This window comes from Odocoileus virginianus, chromosome 9 (genome assembly GCF_023699985.2).
Source record: "Odocoileus virginianus isolate 20LAN1187 ecotype Illinois chromosome 9, Ovbor_1.2, whole genome shotgun sequence".
Classification (NCBI taxonomy): domain Eukaryota; kingdom Metazoa; phylum Chordata; class Mammalia; order Artiodactyla; family Cervidae; genus Odocoileus; species Odocoileus virginianus.
In genome coordinates this window covers 16,141,445-16,156,574 of record NC_069682.1, presented here as the reverse complement: position 1 = coordinate 16,156,574, position 15,130 = coordinate 16,141,445, and the positions used below count along the sequence as shown (strand labels likewise).

The 15,130-nt window shown below is 38.4% G+C and overlaps 1 protein-coding gene across 9 annotated transcripts in view; it reads left to right on the top strand.

Annotated features, from left to right (window-relative positions):
- Window positions 1–15,130, top strand: part of CREM (cAMP responsive element modulator) — a 62,928-nt gene that overhangs the window by 3,664 nt on the left and 44,134 nt on the right. For 8 of the 9 annotated variants that reach the window (XM_020872719.2, XM_020872724.2, XM_070472013.1 and 5 more), the window contains exons 2-3: window positions 2,670–2,769; window positions 8,178–8,301. In XM_020872719.2, coding sequence (XP_020728378.1) covers window positions 2,726–2,769; window positions 8,178–8,301 — 168 coding nt within the window. In that variant the 5' untranslated portion in view covers window positions 2,670–2,725. The remainder of the gene's footprint in view (window positions 1–2,669; window positions 2,770–8,177; window positions 8,302–15,130) is intronic. The other variant, XM_070472009.1, reaches the window with a different exon arrangement.

Here is a 15,130-nt window from a genome sequence, read left to right as displayed (position 1 = left end):
GAGGAGGAAATGGCAACCCACTCCAGTATCATTGCCGGGGAAATTCCGTGGAAAGGGGGAGCCTGGCGGCCTGCAGCCCATGGATCACAAAGAGTCTGACACACCTGAGTGAGCATGCATACACATGTAATAGGTATCTGAAGCAATTAAACTGGGTGGTCTTGAATCTGAATTAGAATGTTGCTTGATTTTCTGAGTGATTCATGTTCAAAATAGTGAAGACAGTATTTACAAGTGTATCAAATAATTATTCACAAAAACTATTCCTGACCACTTGTATTTTTACAGAGAAGTGTAAAAATTGCTATATGAAACTTGTTCTAATTTTGCTCACAAAGATTACAGAAAGTTAAAAGTGGCATGATTTCCTGTTACTACTGTATTTTTTGTTTTTCCTGTACTCATCTTCACCTAAAAATACATAATAATCATAGGCTCATCCCTGTCAACTTTACATATATGGCTTTTGGTAATTGAAGTTGACTCTTGAACAACATGGGGGTTAGAGGCGCCAACCCCTGAATATCCCCATATACTTTTTGACTCCCCTAAAACTTAACTGCTAATAACCTATTATTGACCAGAAACCTCACCAATAACATAAACAGTCAATTGAAATGTATTTTGTATGTTATATGTATTATATACTATATTCTTAAAATAAAGAAGCTAGAGAAAAGAAAATGTTATTAAGAAAACCATAAGGAAGAGAAACATTTATAGGACTGTACTGTATTTATCAGTACTATAAATTGACAAGAGGAATCATTTGTCAGTACATCAATACTATCTTAGATGATACAAATCACTGTAGCTGTTATATGTATTCCTAATACTAGACATCAAAAATGAAAAGATAATATGAAAAGAAATTTTGTTTCATTTATAGATATAATGATTCATGCATTGACAGTGGCACAGTAGCCTCGGCTATACACTGATGAGTGAATCCTTATAGAAATTTATGGCATATAATATTACAGTCGTTTATAATACAGTATTGGAAACATTGTTACATTATAAAACAAAACACCTATCATGAAAGTTTTTCCAATTATGAGAGTGAGGCATACTGTATGGTCATGTAACCCTCTGAAAGTTATAAAACAGTAAGAAAACTAATACATTGTATTAAGTGCCTACCACTCACCTTATGCCTATGTTCAGCTAGTTTAGAATCTCCGTATATTTTATGCATTCATGACATCCCTTTTTAAAAAAAAATATTTTCAGTATTTGTAGGCTATGAATTTCACCTGAGAGTTTTTTCAAATTGTTGCCTGTTTCCCCCAAATTTCCAATATATCTTTTGAAAAGAATCCGCATATAGGTGGACCGACACTGTTTCAATCCTGTATTGTTTAAAGGTCAACCGTACTTCTCTTTTCTAGCTAGCCTGCCCTTCCCCAACTTTTTAATTGACTTGGTTGAGAAGAACCAGCTTTACATTATGAACTTCATAGTCTTCTCCTATCTTTTTCCAAACCTTACTGTTGCTACTTAAATCATAGTTAACCTGTGAGGGTCTCCTACTTTCCCGAAGAGATAAAATCTTTCTTCAGCCACAGCCCAAGAAGCAGATTGTACATTCCTGTGTTCTCTCTTTGCCTGCTTCCGTTAGAGGTGCACCACCCTTTATTCCGCATTCTTTTCATCTTGACCATGCTCATTGTAGTGGGACTTCAGTTTTGTCTTTCTTGTGAAAACCATAGTCCAGTAAGGGCTAGAACTCAAGCTGACACCCAGATCAGCCTGCAGTGCTGTGGTCTTTAGATCGCACACTGTGCTGCCATGTATGACCATTAGACCGCACTGCCTCCTCAGGACCTGGGGCCAGACAAAGGAAGCGGGAGTGAAGGCAGAGGATGCCCAGATACGGTGCCTGGGGCCATGGTGACGTCAGCCTCCAACTGAGATAAAAAATATAGCAGGAAGGGAGATGTAGAGCAAAGGAGTTGAGGTTAGTTTTAAATATTTCAGGCTTGAGAATCTGTGAACAAACTGTTGAGAGATGTCAAATAGGCAGATACATACAGGCGCAGATGGCACTGGTGGTACTGCCAATAAAAGAGACAAAAGTTCAATCCCTGGGTCAGAACGAGTCCCCTGGAGGAGGAAATGGCTACCCTCTCCAGTATTCTTGCCTGGGAAATTCCATGCACAGAGGAGCCTCCATGGCGTTGCAAAAGAGTCGGATACTCCTGAGCATTCAACCAGAGAGGGGTCAGGCTGGAGGTGAGATGTGAGACTCATCTGGCATGGATGAAGCAGTCTTGAGGGAGAGCGTGGCTGTTTTTGTGACTGGGAGCATGGAAACACCAACCCTTAAAGCGTGGGCCAAAGGAGACTGGGGCAAAGGACTGGATAACTTGGCAGGGAAGCTTGAATTTGGTGCCCTGAAGAGTTCAAGGAGGACAAAATTTGATGAGTAGGAGATGCTGTTAGGTGTATTAAGGAAGATAGAGACTAAAAACCATTGCTTTAGATGTGGCAAGCAGGTAGTCAATGATGACTTCTTAGAGAGTATTGGGAATGAAATAATTTTCAGCTTTCTATGCTTTTTTTTTTTTTTAATTTTATGGAACTAGGGTATTTTTCTGTAGTTGTGAGAGATTTTAATTTTTTTTAATCTTATGATCCCCCAATTCAACATTATAATTTTACTGCAGAATAAATACAGAAGAAAACAGGAAGGAGCAAAGCATTAATTATAAATGTCTTAATAATGAGCAAATGTGGCAGGAAAAAATATATGAAGACAAATCTAAGGTAGGTGGATATGTTATTTTTCTATTCTTTTGAAAGTTCTTAGCTTAAAGTTAAAATGGATAAATTAATGGTGTGTGTATATATGTATATGTGTTTGTGTATGTATATGGGTTGTGTGTGTATATATATATATATATATATATATATATATATATTTTTTTTTACAATAAAACTATAATAGTATGTACCCAAATTGCTCAGCTGTTCAATTAGGGAGTTTGTCTTCTACTATGAGTTGTGCTAGGCAACATAGGAGTTGAGTGGTCACTCATGGTCAGCTCGTTCTAAGTGCTGGCCTTTTCAGTTACAAACGAGATGGTATATATGGAAGTGGACAGAGTTTTCATTTTCATTCTTGCCTTTAGTCAACACCTGTACCTAAGGTTGTAAAACAGCACATCTCTACCAATGTTTTCTGGAAATCCAAATATTATTTTTCAGATTTTGTTTTAGTTATTTTCAGAGACATTCTGGTTCATCAGTTGGGTCTAGCAGCCAAAAGAAAATGAATTTTTCATGACAGTTTTTATAAAACTATTTAAAAAGACATAATAAAAACAACTTTAATCATTTTTCCTTCTGTTGCTGGATTCTGTTTTTTAAGCAGGTGAAAAAGTTTTGCATGGATAAATATAGTTGCTCCACAGTATAATTTGTCTTTACAAATTGGATACAACTAAGATTTTCAAAGTTATTAATTGTACATTTTAATTATAACTAGGAAGCTACTTTTATTTTTCATTTAGATATTTTTGGCTTGTATGTCTTTTCTTTGTTTCTTTCTTTTTTTTTCTTCCTATCTTTAAAGAATATCTTCCTGGGTACCTAGGATAGAATTTTTCAAAAATATTTTTCCTTTTTCTTCTCATTTTTTCTTCTTTTTAAATATCTTGTGTGTGCTTGGTACATAGATATGCCAAAATAACTTTGGTCATTAATTATCTAAATATTTCTATAATTATAAAAACATAATTTTTACAAATATACTCCTTTGTATTCATTTCTTCAAAATGTGTTATGTAAATCATATATAAACAGTACTGTACTGTTTGCTGTAGTTCAGTATTTTGGGGAGTTTTTGAAATATGACATAGATGTTCTACTAAAAGCCTAGAAAATAACAGTAACCCACAAATACAATTCTACCCACACTAAAGGTAGTTCACCCTAGAAGACTTTGAAAACTGTGCAACTGAGTGGATCCTGTTCTTTTAAAACAATGATTATATTAACATTTATTAAAATAAATCCCAACTTTTCAAAACATGTTGGGATAACATTTACCTTTCCACTGAAGAAGAGAATGGTTTGTTAATAAATAAAGATTTCAGAAGAAATATTTAACTTTCATAAGAAAAGAATGTTGCTACTACCATTAATCATTTATAAGTTTAAATATGCCCATGTTAGCAAATCCTTATCTGTTCTTTAGAATTGTAGACCAAATGTTTGCCAGTATTTTGCTTACTTGTAAATTATAGTGCTTAATGGACTTTTAACTTTGTTTTCATTTTTATCATTTTCTATGTGTTTATTTTTAAATATTCCATAATTTCTATTTCCTAATTCGTCTTTTTCTCATTTGTATTTAAGATTGAAATATTATATAATTAATTAATATACAGATTATTAATACTAGTACAACTGTGTTTAAAATTTGGTATAGAAAGTGAGATTTGGGGGAAAATATCATATGATTCACCTCTTTAATTTTTGCTATAAAGTAGGTAAGTGAACAGTGCAAGATTAAAATGGGTCTTTCTCTTACACTTGGTAAACAAATTCCATTGGAACTAGTTGTGACTGATTTACAGATATTAGTGTTGATATGTGTCATTTCCATCTGAGGTCTGGGCCCTTTATTTCCTGCTGGATTAGTGTCTGAAAATGCCCCATATAGTGCCTGACCCATGTTGAGCACTTCAATGTTAATTGAATCTTCTGCCCCGAGTCATGGTCTGGGGTTGGCTTTTAGTGGGTTTAGGAGGTTGTACGGGAGAGGAGTTGGGTATAGATCAGCAGAATGAACTTATTTGAAGATGACAGGCTGTATAAATTGGTAGTGCTGACCTTGCTCTTCTGTAGATTTTTACTTTCAAATAAATTGATTTAGTAACAAACTTGGACTGAATGACATGTACTGGGCCCTGTACAAGGCACTCCAGGAGAATAAAATCGGTTAAAATTAGAGTCTGTACATCCTACTGTGAAAGACAAGGCCCATCTGAGTGAAGACTGTGACAGCAGTGGCAGCATACTGAGAAGCACGCCATTTTTGTAAGACGTGTCTACACGGGATACTGCTCAGGGTACCAGCTGTGGAAGGAACCCTGGAGTCATTAACACCGGACCTCCTGTTCACCCTCTGTCATGCAGTCTTCTGTGAGCCCTGGAGAAAGACATCGAATCTCTCTGAACCTCCTTGTTATTATTTTAACACCTGATAGTCATATAGTCTTCTGGAATAGTTGATTAATTAATTCCCCTACTTAATGATTATGGTAGATTCTATTCTAGGCACTGGGAATACATTGAAATCTAAGATGTATCTGTTCCTCACACTGTTGCTAGAACTTTGTGGACAGATGAATATGCTAGACAAGTGCTGAAATGGAGGGATTGCACAAGATGCTTTGGGAACTTAGGACAGAATAATTCTGCCCAAGGCTATCAGAATAGACTTTTAAAAGATGGTGTCTTTGATCCAGACTTGGAAGAATGAGTAGAAATGTGTCCATTGGACAAAGAAAGACTGAAGGGCATCCGAGGAAGAGAGAAGTACAGATACAGAAAATTAGAATTGAGAAAATAAGATGTGTATTCGACCAAAGACCTGGCTCGTAAGGAGGCTGGAATACAGAATGTGGGAAGGAATGGAGTGACTGGAGATGAGGCTGTAAAGATAAAGTGAGCTCATGTTGTGAGAGAGATTGAATGGCAGTTTGGTTTGGTCATTGAGAATATGCTTCGGGAAAAGACCTCGGTTCGAAACCTGGCTTTGCCACTCAATCCCTTTGTCGAAAATCAGATTCTAAACCTCTTTATGTCTCATTGTCCTCACCTCTATAAGAAGAACTAACTATATTGCCCTTTAGAAGTTGTTAAGGGTGAAAACCAGCAGGCTCCTGCATGCCTCACCAGGTTGTCTACTGTAGTCAGCTACTCTGTTTTCCAAACATGTTCTGTATTTTCCTTCCTCTCTTGGTTATCCTGTTCTTTTCTACCCTCTCCTTCTTCAGCGTACAACTCATGTCCCCATCCTCAGGTCTATTTCAGTTTTCCTGTGTTTCACAAAGCATTTCATACATAGCATCCTTCACACAATTTGTGTTCATTACAGGTCTAACCAATAGCATTTACCAATAAGCTAAGTTTTTCTCAATTTTTAATAGCTATCAGAATCTCTTAGATATAAAAATTAGACCCCTTAGAAAGTTTGAGGTAAAGCATCTGCCTGTGGTGCGGGAGACCCGGGTTTGATCCCTGGGTTGGGAAGATCCCCTGGAGAAGGAAATGGCAACCCACTCCAGTACTCTTGCCTGGAAAATTCCATGGACTGAGGAGCCTGGTAGGCTACAGTCCATGGGGTTGCGAAGAGTCAGACACGACTGAGCGACTTCACAGGCCAGAAAGTTTGAATCAGTAGGTTTGGGGTCAAGCCTGGGAATCTGCTATTTTTTCTCTTTACAGGTGTGTTTGTCAATTCCAAAACAGGCTGTCCAAGGACTCTTGGAGAAACTAAGGCCCAAGTGGAGAACAGTGTCTTTGAGAGCAAGGATTGTGATGTACCCACTTTTGTACTCTCAGGGTCTGTCATGTAAATGGTGCTAAAGGATTGTTTCTGAAAGGGAAAGGCCTTTCAGAGGGTAATGTTTGAGTGGAGACTCAAGTTCTTGACAGAACCTGAAGAGCTTTTAATAAAGGTGTAAGAAGAAGCAGAAGACAACATTTCTCACACTCTTCCCAAACCACTTCTGCTAGGACTCGCTTTGTGGGAAAAGGGTTTGGGATGGTTCTTTTGGAAAATGCTGTTGACTGGATCTGCATCATCCTTCCCAAGTCAAACTGAAATAGTCAAGCTTCAGAGAAAGTTCTGCGGCCAAGAAACCCTTTTAATCCCAGATATTTTAAACTCTGACCAAGCGTTTTTTCCTGTTACACTCTTTTCCCAGATAATATCTTTTCATATCCTGCAGAATCAAATGTTCTAGGTATTCTCCTTGGAAACTGCTCACAAGCAAAAGTGTAACCTCAGGAATTGGCAGTTTTTGCAGGGGGATGGCCTCTGCTTACCTAGAATTAGAAGGTCCATGCTGGGAAATAATGAGAGATAAAAGAATTGGGGAATGTTGAGGGAAAGACATCTTTTCATTGTAGACTCTAGATTTTTATAATTGCTCTAAACTGTCATGGTCAGTTGTAAGTATTAAACTGTCTGAATAGAGAAAAGTAATTCTAGGTGTAGTGCAGACTATAGCAGACAGCCTTGAGAACAGAAGACTTGGATTCAGGTGATACCTCTTGAAATGCAAAAGAATTCAGTCTGGAAAAAACATCTGGACATTTCAATTTAAAGTTCTAAGTTGCCTGCATACTTTTGGGATATATATTTAGGCTACTGAGGTAAAAAAAAAAAACACTATTATTCACGATTGAAAAGTACACAATTGCAGGGAGTAGTTCCTATAAGTTTAAAAAAAATTTTTTTGTTGATTTTATTTGCATTTTATATGTTCTCGTAGTAGGGTAACATTATAATGTGGTTTACCTTCTGTCTAGAAAGAGCCTATATAGAAATCATTAACTTAAGTTGAAATTATAAGCAAAAAATGTACAAGTTTTTCCTGGAAAAATTATATTCTCCTCTTTAAGTGAAGGGGGAGCTGCAGGACAAGTGGTCTACTCTGATTCAATTTGACATGTTTTTTTAAAATCAGAAACTATTCAGTGCTGACAAAGTCAGATACATCTTTATATAATAACACATTTAATGTAGGTAATGTGGAAATTCTTTCATACTAAATCATAGTATAAAGCAGGTTTATTAGGCCATGAGAGTCGTAGGATATTTCAACTTCATGTAAAATATAAAATCTAACTTTATCACTGATTTATGCTAGAGAGCTTAAAATAATTATCAAGGAGACTTTATTGTAAGATTAAAAAATTTTTGAATAAACTAATTCCCATGGGACATTGTGCAGTGCTCCCTTGGTATAGTGTTCATATCCAGTGAGCAGAGAAGGTACCTTTATGTTTGGAGAGTTAGAGCTTTGCCACTGAATCTATCTCTTGAAAAACAAGGTAGAACAATTGGATGATAGAAATGAATATCAACCAGAAAGCCAGGTGAAAACAGATATTTCAGATAGGGCCTTAATTCTTCTTCCTTTTTATTGTCTTTTCAGACAAATGACCATGGAAACAATTGACTCTCAGCAGGACGGAAGTTTACCAGATTCTGTGGCAGAGAGCGAATCTGCTCACATGCAGATGCAGACTGGTCAAAATTCAATCCCCACTTTAGCTCAGGTAAACTCAACGTAGGCATCAGGCAGGCAACCGTGAAAGTCAGCCTGTGTGGAAATGAGAATTACACGCAGATTCTGTTTTCTTGCCATTAATCTTAAGTTTCCCCTGTTCCCTGGGTATCAGCCATTCTTACTGATTTGCCTTCAAAGAGAAGATATGTTTGAATTACTTTTGCATTGAAACAGACACTATGTAAAAGAGAAACAAAACCCCCTGCATCGTGTGTAGTCCTCAAATTACTATTTGGTAAGGTTGGTAATTCCAAATTGATGTAGTTTTGTATTCTCACCTCTAAAGATGACAGAAATCTTGCCATTTGCCCAGTATATACTTGGTTTAATCTTTACTTTCTTTTTAGTTAGGCCTTAAACTTTGAATTGGTTTCATTTAGAGAGCACCAATATGAGTTAGCTGTTTTTCAGCTCTTAAACCTCATTTCTGAGATATCTGTAAAAATATATAGTAAAAAGAGATACGTTTATTTAGTTCATCAACTACTTACTGAGCCCCTTCTGTATCTAGGCATTGTTTTGGATGCATTGAGGCTCTGGATTTCCTGGACTTGATGTCTCTCGGTTTAGTGTGTTTAAGGAAGAAGTCTCGCCATGTAAGAAGTGCTGCAAGATGTTACATAGAAATGACTGAGTTGTCGGAGGGGTAGCAGCTGGGTGACCAGGAGTGCTCTGTTGTCGTTCAGTCGCTCAGTCATGTCTGACTCTTTGTGACGCTATGTACTGCAACACGCCAGGCTTCCCTGTCCTTCACCATCTCCCGGAGCTTGTTCAAACTCGTGTCCATTGAGTCGGTGATGCTATCCAACTGTCTCGTCTTCTGTTGTCCCCTTCTCCTCCTGCCTTCTATCTTTCCCAACATCAAGGTCTTTTCCAGAAGTGAGTCAGTTCTTCGCTATCAAGGGCCAAAGTATTGGAGCTTCAGCTTGAGCATCAGTCCTTCCAGTGAATATTCAGGGTTGATTTCCTGAATATTCAGAGTGCTCTGTAGAGGGTTTTATTACGAAGGGTGAGTGGAGGTCACTGGGTATATAAGGAGAGGGAAGCATTTTCTCTAGGCCGGAGAAGAGTATACAGAAGGCAGAGGGTGGTGGCAGGAACTGCTGGCGTTGAGGCCAAGTGGAGCTGTGTCTGGGCTGGAAAGTGGAGCTGGTCAGGGTTAAGTGGAGGGTGGTGTGCATCTGAGAGAGCAGACCATCCCATGTTCTAAGTGTTCACCAAAGCAGGATACCTGCGGCCAGGTGGTGTTGGGTGGGACATCAGCAAGCCAGGAGCGGGGACCCCATTTGGGTGGCATCACAGTGACGTGAGTTCGAGCAGTAGAGAGACTTTGCAGTATCTGGAAGAGAGACTGGGAAGGACCGATGGCTGCCTGGAAGGCCCTCGGCAGTGCCAGGCAGCTCCTGGGTTGTCTCCGGCCAGCCTGGCTCCTGCATGGTCTGGACCCCGCCTGCCCTTCCGTCCTCTTTCAGGCTCCCAACACCCACTCGCTCCCTGGGGTTTCCTCCTCACTAGTGCTCTGTAGAGCTGCGTCTCCCTGGCAACACCCTTCTTTGTCACCCTGGAAAACAGGCATGCAGACCATGCTATTTTTCAAGAAAGCAGCCTTTTTCTCATTAAAAAAAAAAAGTTAATTGTAGAAAATTGGCAAAATGTGTATTATTAAATGAAGAAGAAAATTAAAGCCACCTGTAGTCTTTACAGGCAGAAATTTAATTGTTGTTAGCATCTTGATGTTTATGCTATTGTCTTTTTGTCTGCCAAAAGAGTATTAATAGAATATACATATATCTTTTGATTAATCTGGGGTCTTCTAAGAAGAGTTTTCTTTTAAGATTTTTAAAATTACATTTATTTCTTAAAAGTTAACCTGTGCATAATAGGAAACCAAAGCAAAAACCAAAGTCATCCAGAATCATAAGCACTTTACTGATGCGTCCTTTTAGATCTCATTTGTATATTTACACAACCAAGCATCCATTTTTATGTAATTAAGATCTTATAGTTATGTATCATGCTTTTTCACACATCACAATTATTTACCATTTCAAAGTCCCAAGTGTGTTAGTCACCCAGTCATGTCTGACTCTTTGCGACCCCATGGACTGCCTGCCAGGCTCTTCTGTCTATGGGATTCTCTGGGCAAGAACACTGGAGTGGGTTGCCATTTTCTTCTACAGAGGATCTTCCCAACCTCAGGATTGAATCTGGGTCTCCTGCATTGCAGGCAGATTCTTTACTGTCTGAGCCACCGAGGAAGTCCAGTCCTGCCTGCCTTGGTGACAGATATTTCAGAAAAGACCAAAATGGCAACTAGAGTTTTTATAACTGTGATTCCAGATCTTTAGTTCACCTTTTGCTGAAGTGCTAGTTGAGAGCAACTCTTCCTCCTGCACCCACTTCTCTCCCTGTAGGTACTGCTTTCCTGTCCTTTACACGCCTTTTCCTCCAGCCTTCAGCCTGGGTGACATCCAGCTCTGTAGCCTCGGTCAGAAGTTGCTGAAGATGTCAAGTAATGTAAAGTCTGAAAAATAACCTCGGATTAATGAGGTTTTTGAAATCTCATAGGAGTCTAGTTAACAGAAACCAGGCTTTAGTAGGTTACAAAATAATTAAGAGAGAGAGAAGGTAGAAATTGGAAGTATAGATTCTTCAAGAGTTTTCCTGTGAAAGAGAAAGATGGGTCTGGGAGACAAAGGAGTGTGAGCTGGAGTGTGGGGAAGTTTGAAGAGTTAAATAAAATAGAAGGGCTCAGAGATAGAGACTTGTGAGAAGGCTGAACCACAGAGCAAGGAAAAGGCTATGGTTTACATTCATAATGTTTACTTCCTTAAAAATCTCAAGTATATCAAATGTTGATAGTCATTACATCTGGATAGCAAGTTCATAGACCTGCTATCTTATTCTATTTTCCATATATTTAAAACACTTGATCAAAAATTATATCACGGTGTTTATCTTTCACATACTAGGAATGTTAAGAGATTAAGAAGAAATCTGTATGCTGATTCATTGATTCTTTTGATTAAGTAAGAGTTATCCTCCATGGATGTGAGGCCATAAATCTTTTATGGATCATGATGTTTTGCAGAATTAGGACACAGTTCTTAGTAGTCAAAATTTTCTAAACGTTATTATCAATTTAGATTCTTGTAATGCCAGAAGCAGTTCATTTGTGAGTATTCATTATTATGAAATATTATATGATAGAAGGATTAGGAAATCTTCATTCATTAAGCCTATAATGTATTCTAAAAGTGACTGACTCTTCTGAATAATTCCTGATATTTTGTATATTCTTGCCACTTATCTTAAACTAGAGGATTATGAATTCCCAGATGTTTTAGACTTAGATTCAGTCTTGTATAAAGCGGAATTTGTGACACTTACTTTCCTTTTCACGTGGTCTATTTATCACTAAACAGTGTAAGAACAAAAGATATAACCCAAAGTTTTAATGGGTGTGATCCTTTGCCTCTGACCATTCGATAGTAGTAGTTTTGCCTATCCAGGCCTTTCCAGGGCTTCTGCTAATCAAGTTAACGCTGCAAATCATCCCAGTTATAAAGATGTGAAAACTTAAGCTTGCTCTTGGCCCTCACACCTCTGCTCTGCTGACTGAGGGAGGGAGGCTAGAGTTCTCAGTTTGCAGTGTTTCTGTTTTATAACTTCCCAGGTATCAGTGGAGCCTGCCCCTTCCGTCTGTATCCCAGAGCAAATAGAGATCAAGTGGTAACAGTATCCAAGGGCTGTAGGCTGGCATGGAAGATTGTTGAGGTTTAAGTACTGTGACTTGTGTATTTTCTTGCTTTGAATTATTTTTTTAAAAAATTGAAGTTGGAGTCTTGTCTAAGTGTATATGTTGAAATGTATATGAGACTATAGTCTACTCCTCTCCCCCTGGAAAAACTGTTGGTGATAAGTTAAGAGAGTCTATTTTATATCACCAAGCCAGGAGAAAACCCTTTCCCAAAGCCAAAATAGTGACAAGTAAAATTACTGTATATACAAGTAGTCTTAAAAGTTACACATAGAGCCTTTGGAAGTAATATAATCCTTAAATGGGTAATGGGAACGTATCATTTCTTTTTCTTTTTCTTTTTTCTTTTTTTTTTTTCATATCATTTCTTTTGTGATGAAAGACTTCAGACATATGTAAGAGTAAAATAAGACTTCAACATTTATAGAAACCTAAAATTAAGATTTTGTAGCACTTGCTACAAAACTTATATTTTTTTAATTTTTCTTTTTCCCTTTTTGTGAAAGAATTTTAAGCAGCTCTACAGATCTCAGACATCATGTCATCTCATTCCTCCTTTCTTCTGGGTATGCAGTGCTTATGCATATTATCTAAAATAACCAAATGTCATGAGCATACCTAATAAAACTGAGCGTAATTCCTTGGCATAATAGGCTCACCATACTCATGTTTTCTCATTTATCTCACAATGTGTAATCTGCTCTGAAAGCAACAGTGATGGCCCCCTGCCCTTTGTTTGTCCCATGTCCCTTGGGAATTGATAATGCTGCCATGAAGCTCTTGTCTGAGTAAGGGAACCCGGATGGAGCCCTGGGAGAGGGTGTGCTGTCTGGGGTTTCATGCCTTACAGCTCCTGATGCAGCCCAAGGCCTGACTCGGAAGGCTCAATAACTCTGCGGTGTAGATGACCAATTCTCAAAGTTTCAGCCAAGATAGGAAGGAAAGATGCAAGGAGCAGAAACTCGAGAGCATCAGGGTCAGCACAGTGCCTTGAGAGACTTAGTTCTACTATAAAATTCTACCTTTCTGACACCCTCTGTAGTTTTAGGAAAAGGAGGACTCTGTGGAGCAGAGGAAGCCACTAGGGCGTATTGTTCAGGGATTGCAGTCTTACCTTCCTTACCCTGTCTGCTGTAGATGCCAGCGGTGTGTTAAAGAAGCACCTTCGAGGAAAACAGGCCTGGCTTGCAGTGAGGGATTGGAGTAGGAAAGATTGACTTAACAAGGGATAGGTTTCAGTGTATGACTTAGATGTTTGCTGTTTCAAACTGGTGGAAAATTGGGATGGCATTTCTCATTGTTCTGCCAGCTGTGCCGAAAGTCTACCTCCTCTGTCCTAAGTAGGACCAGGAATAATGTGAATAGCTGTCAGAAAACAAAACAAGCAATGTTTGTTATTGCTAATTGGCCAGCAACATCATATTTGTATATGATGGTCTGCATCATGTTCGGTTGATTTGTTATACTTATTATTGGCTGAGTACATCTAGCTCAAGCTCAGTGTTTAATTGAATCTTGTTTTTTAAACCTCAGTATGCTGATTCCGTGACTTGAGAGGCTCTTACTGAAGGAGGAAATATTCCTTTTAAGATTGTAAAATAAAAAGTTTCATTTTACTTTTCACTTTCTTTTTGTTGCTCTTTAATTTTATGTATTCTTTCTCCTGGTTATTTTTAAGTGCCATAATTTAATTTTTTAATCATAATATTTGTATTCACTTAGCTCTAAAAAGTAACAAATTAGGAGGAGAAAATAGAACACTGATTTTTTTTTTCAGTAAATGCTAAATCTTCGTTGTTCCTTAGCTAATTCAAGAAAATATACTACTTTGACATGTAACTCATTCTTGAAGGTAATTCAGGGTTTAAGGGACATAAGTAAAAATAATTTGTGAACTATTAATATTAGTGACCATTTTGTTTGATTTTAATAATAATTTTTATATAATTTGTACTCACATTTTGATAACTTTGTATATAATAGCTAGTTGTGTTGTTCTGTCTCTTAAGTCATGTCTGACTCTTTGCAGCCCCAGGGACTGTGGCATGCCAGGCTTCCCTGTCCTCCACTATCTCCCAGACTTTGCTCAAATTCTTGTCCTTTGAGTTGATAATGCCATCCAACCATCTTATCCTCTGTCGCCCCCTTCTTTCCTAATAATAATAGCTAATTTATTTTGCTAGTATATTTCTTTCAGTTCAGTTCAGTTGCTTAGTCATGTCTGACTCTTTGCAACCCCATGAACTGCAGCACACTAGGCCTTCCTGTCCGTCGCCAACTCCCAGAGTTCAACCAAACTCATGTCCATTGAGTCAGTGATGCCATCCAACCATCTCATCCTCTGTCATCCCCTTCTCCTGCCCTCAATCTTTCCCAGCATCAGGGTCTTTTCAGATGAGTCAGCTCTTCACATCAGGTGGCCAAAGTATTGGAGTTTCAGCTTCAACATCAGTCCTTCCAATGAACACCCAGGACTGATCTCCTTTAGGATGGACTGGTTGGATCTCCTTGCAGTCCAAGGGACTCTTAAGAGTCTTCTCCAGCACCATAGTTCAAAAGCATCGATTCTTTGGCACTCGTAGTCCCAACTCTTACATCCATACATGACTACTAGAAAAACCATAGCCTTGACGACGGACCTTTGTTGACAAAGTAATGTCTCTGCTTTTTAATATGCTGTCTGCTGCTGCTGCTGCTAAGTCACTTAGTCGTGTCTGACTCTGTGTGACCCCATAGACGGCAGCCCAGCAGGCTCCGCCGTCCCTGGGATTCTCCAGGCAAGAACACTGGAGTGGATTGCCATTTCCTTCTCCAGTGCATGAAAGTGAATAGTGAAAGTGAAGTCGCTCAATTATGTCTGACTCTTCACAACCCCATGGACTGCAGCCCACCAGGCTCCTCTGTCCTTGGGATTTTCCAGGCAAGAGTACTGGAGTGGGTTGCCATTGCCTTCTCCGAATATGCTGTCTAGGTTGGTCATAACTTTCCTTGCAAGAAGTAAGTGTTTTTTAATTTCATGGCTGCAATCATGATCTGTAGTGATTTTGGAGCCCCAAAA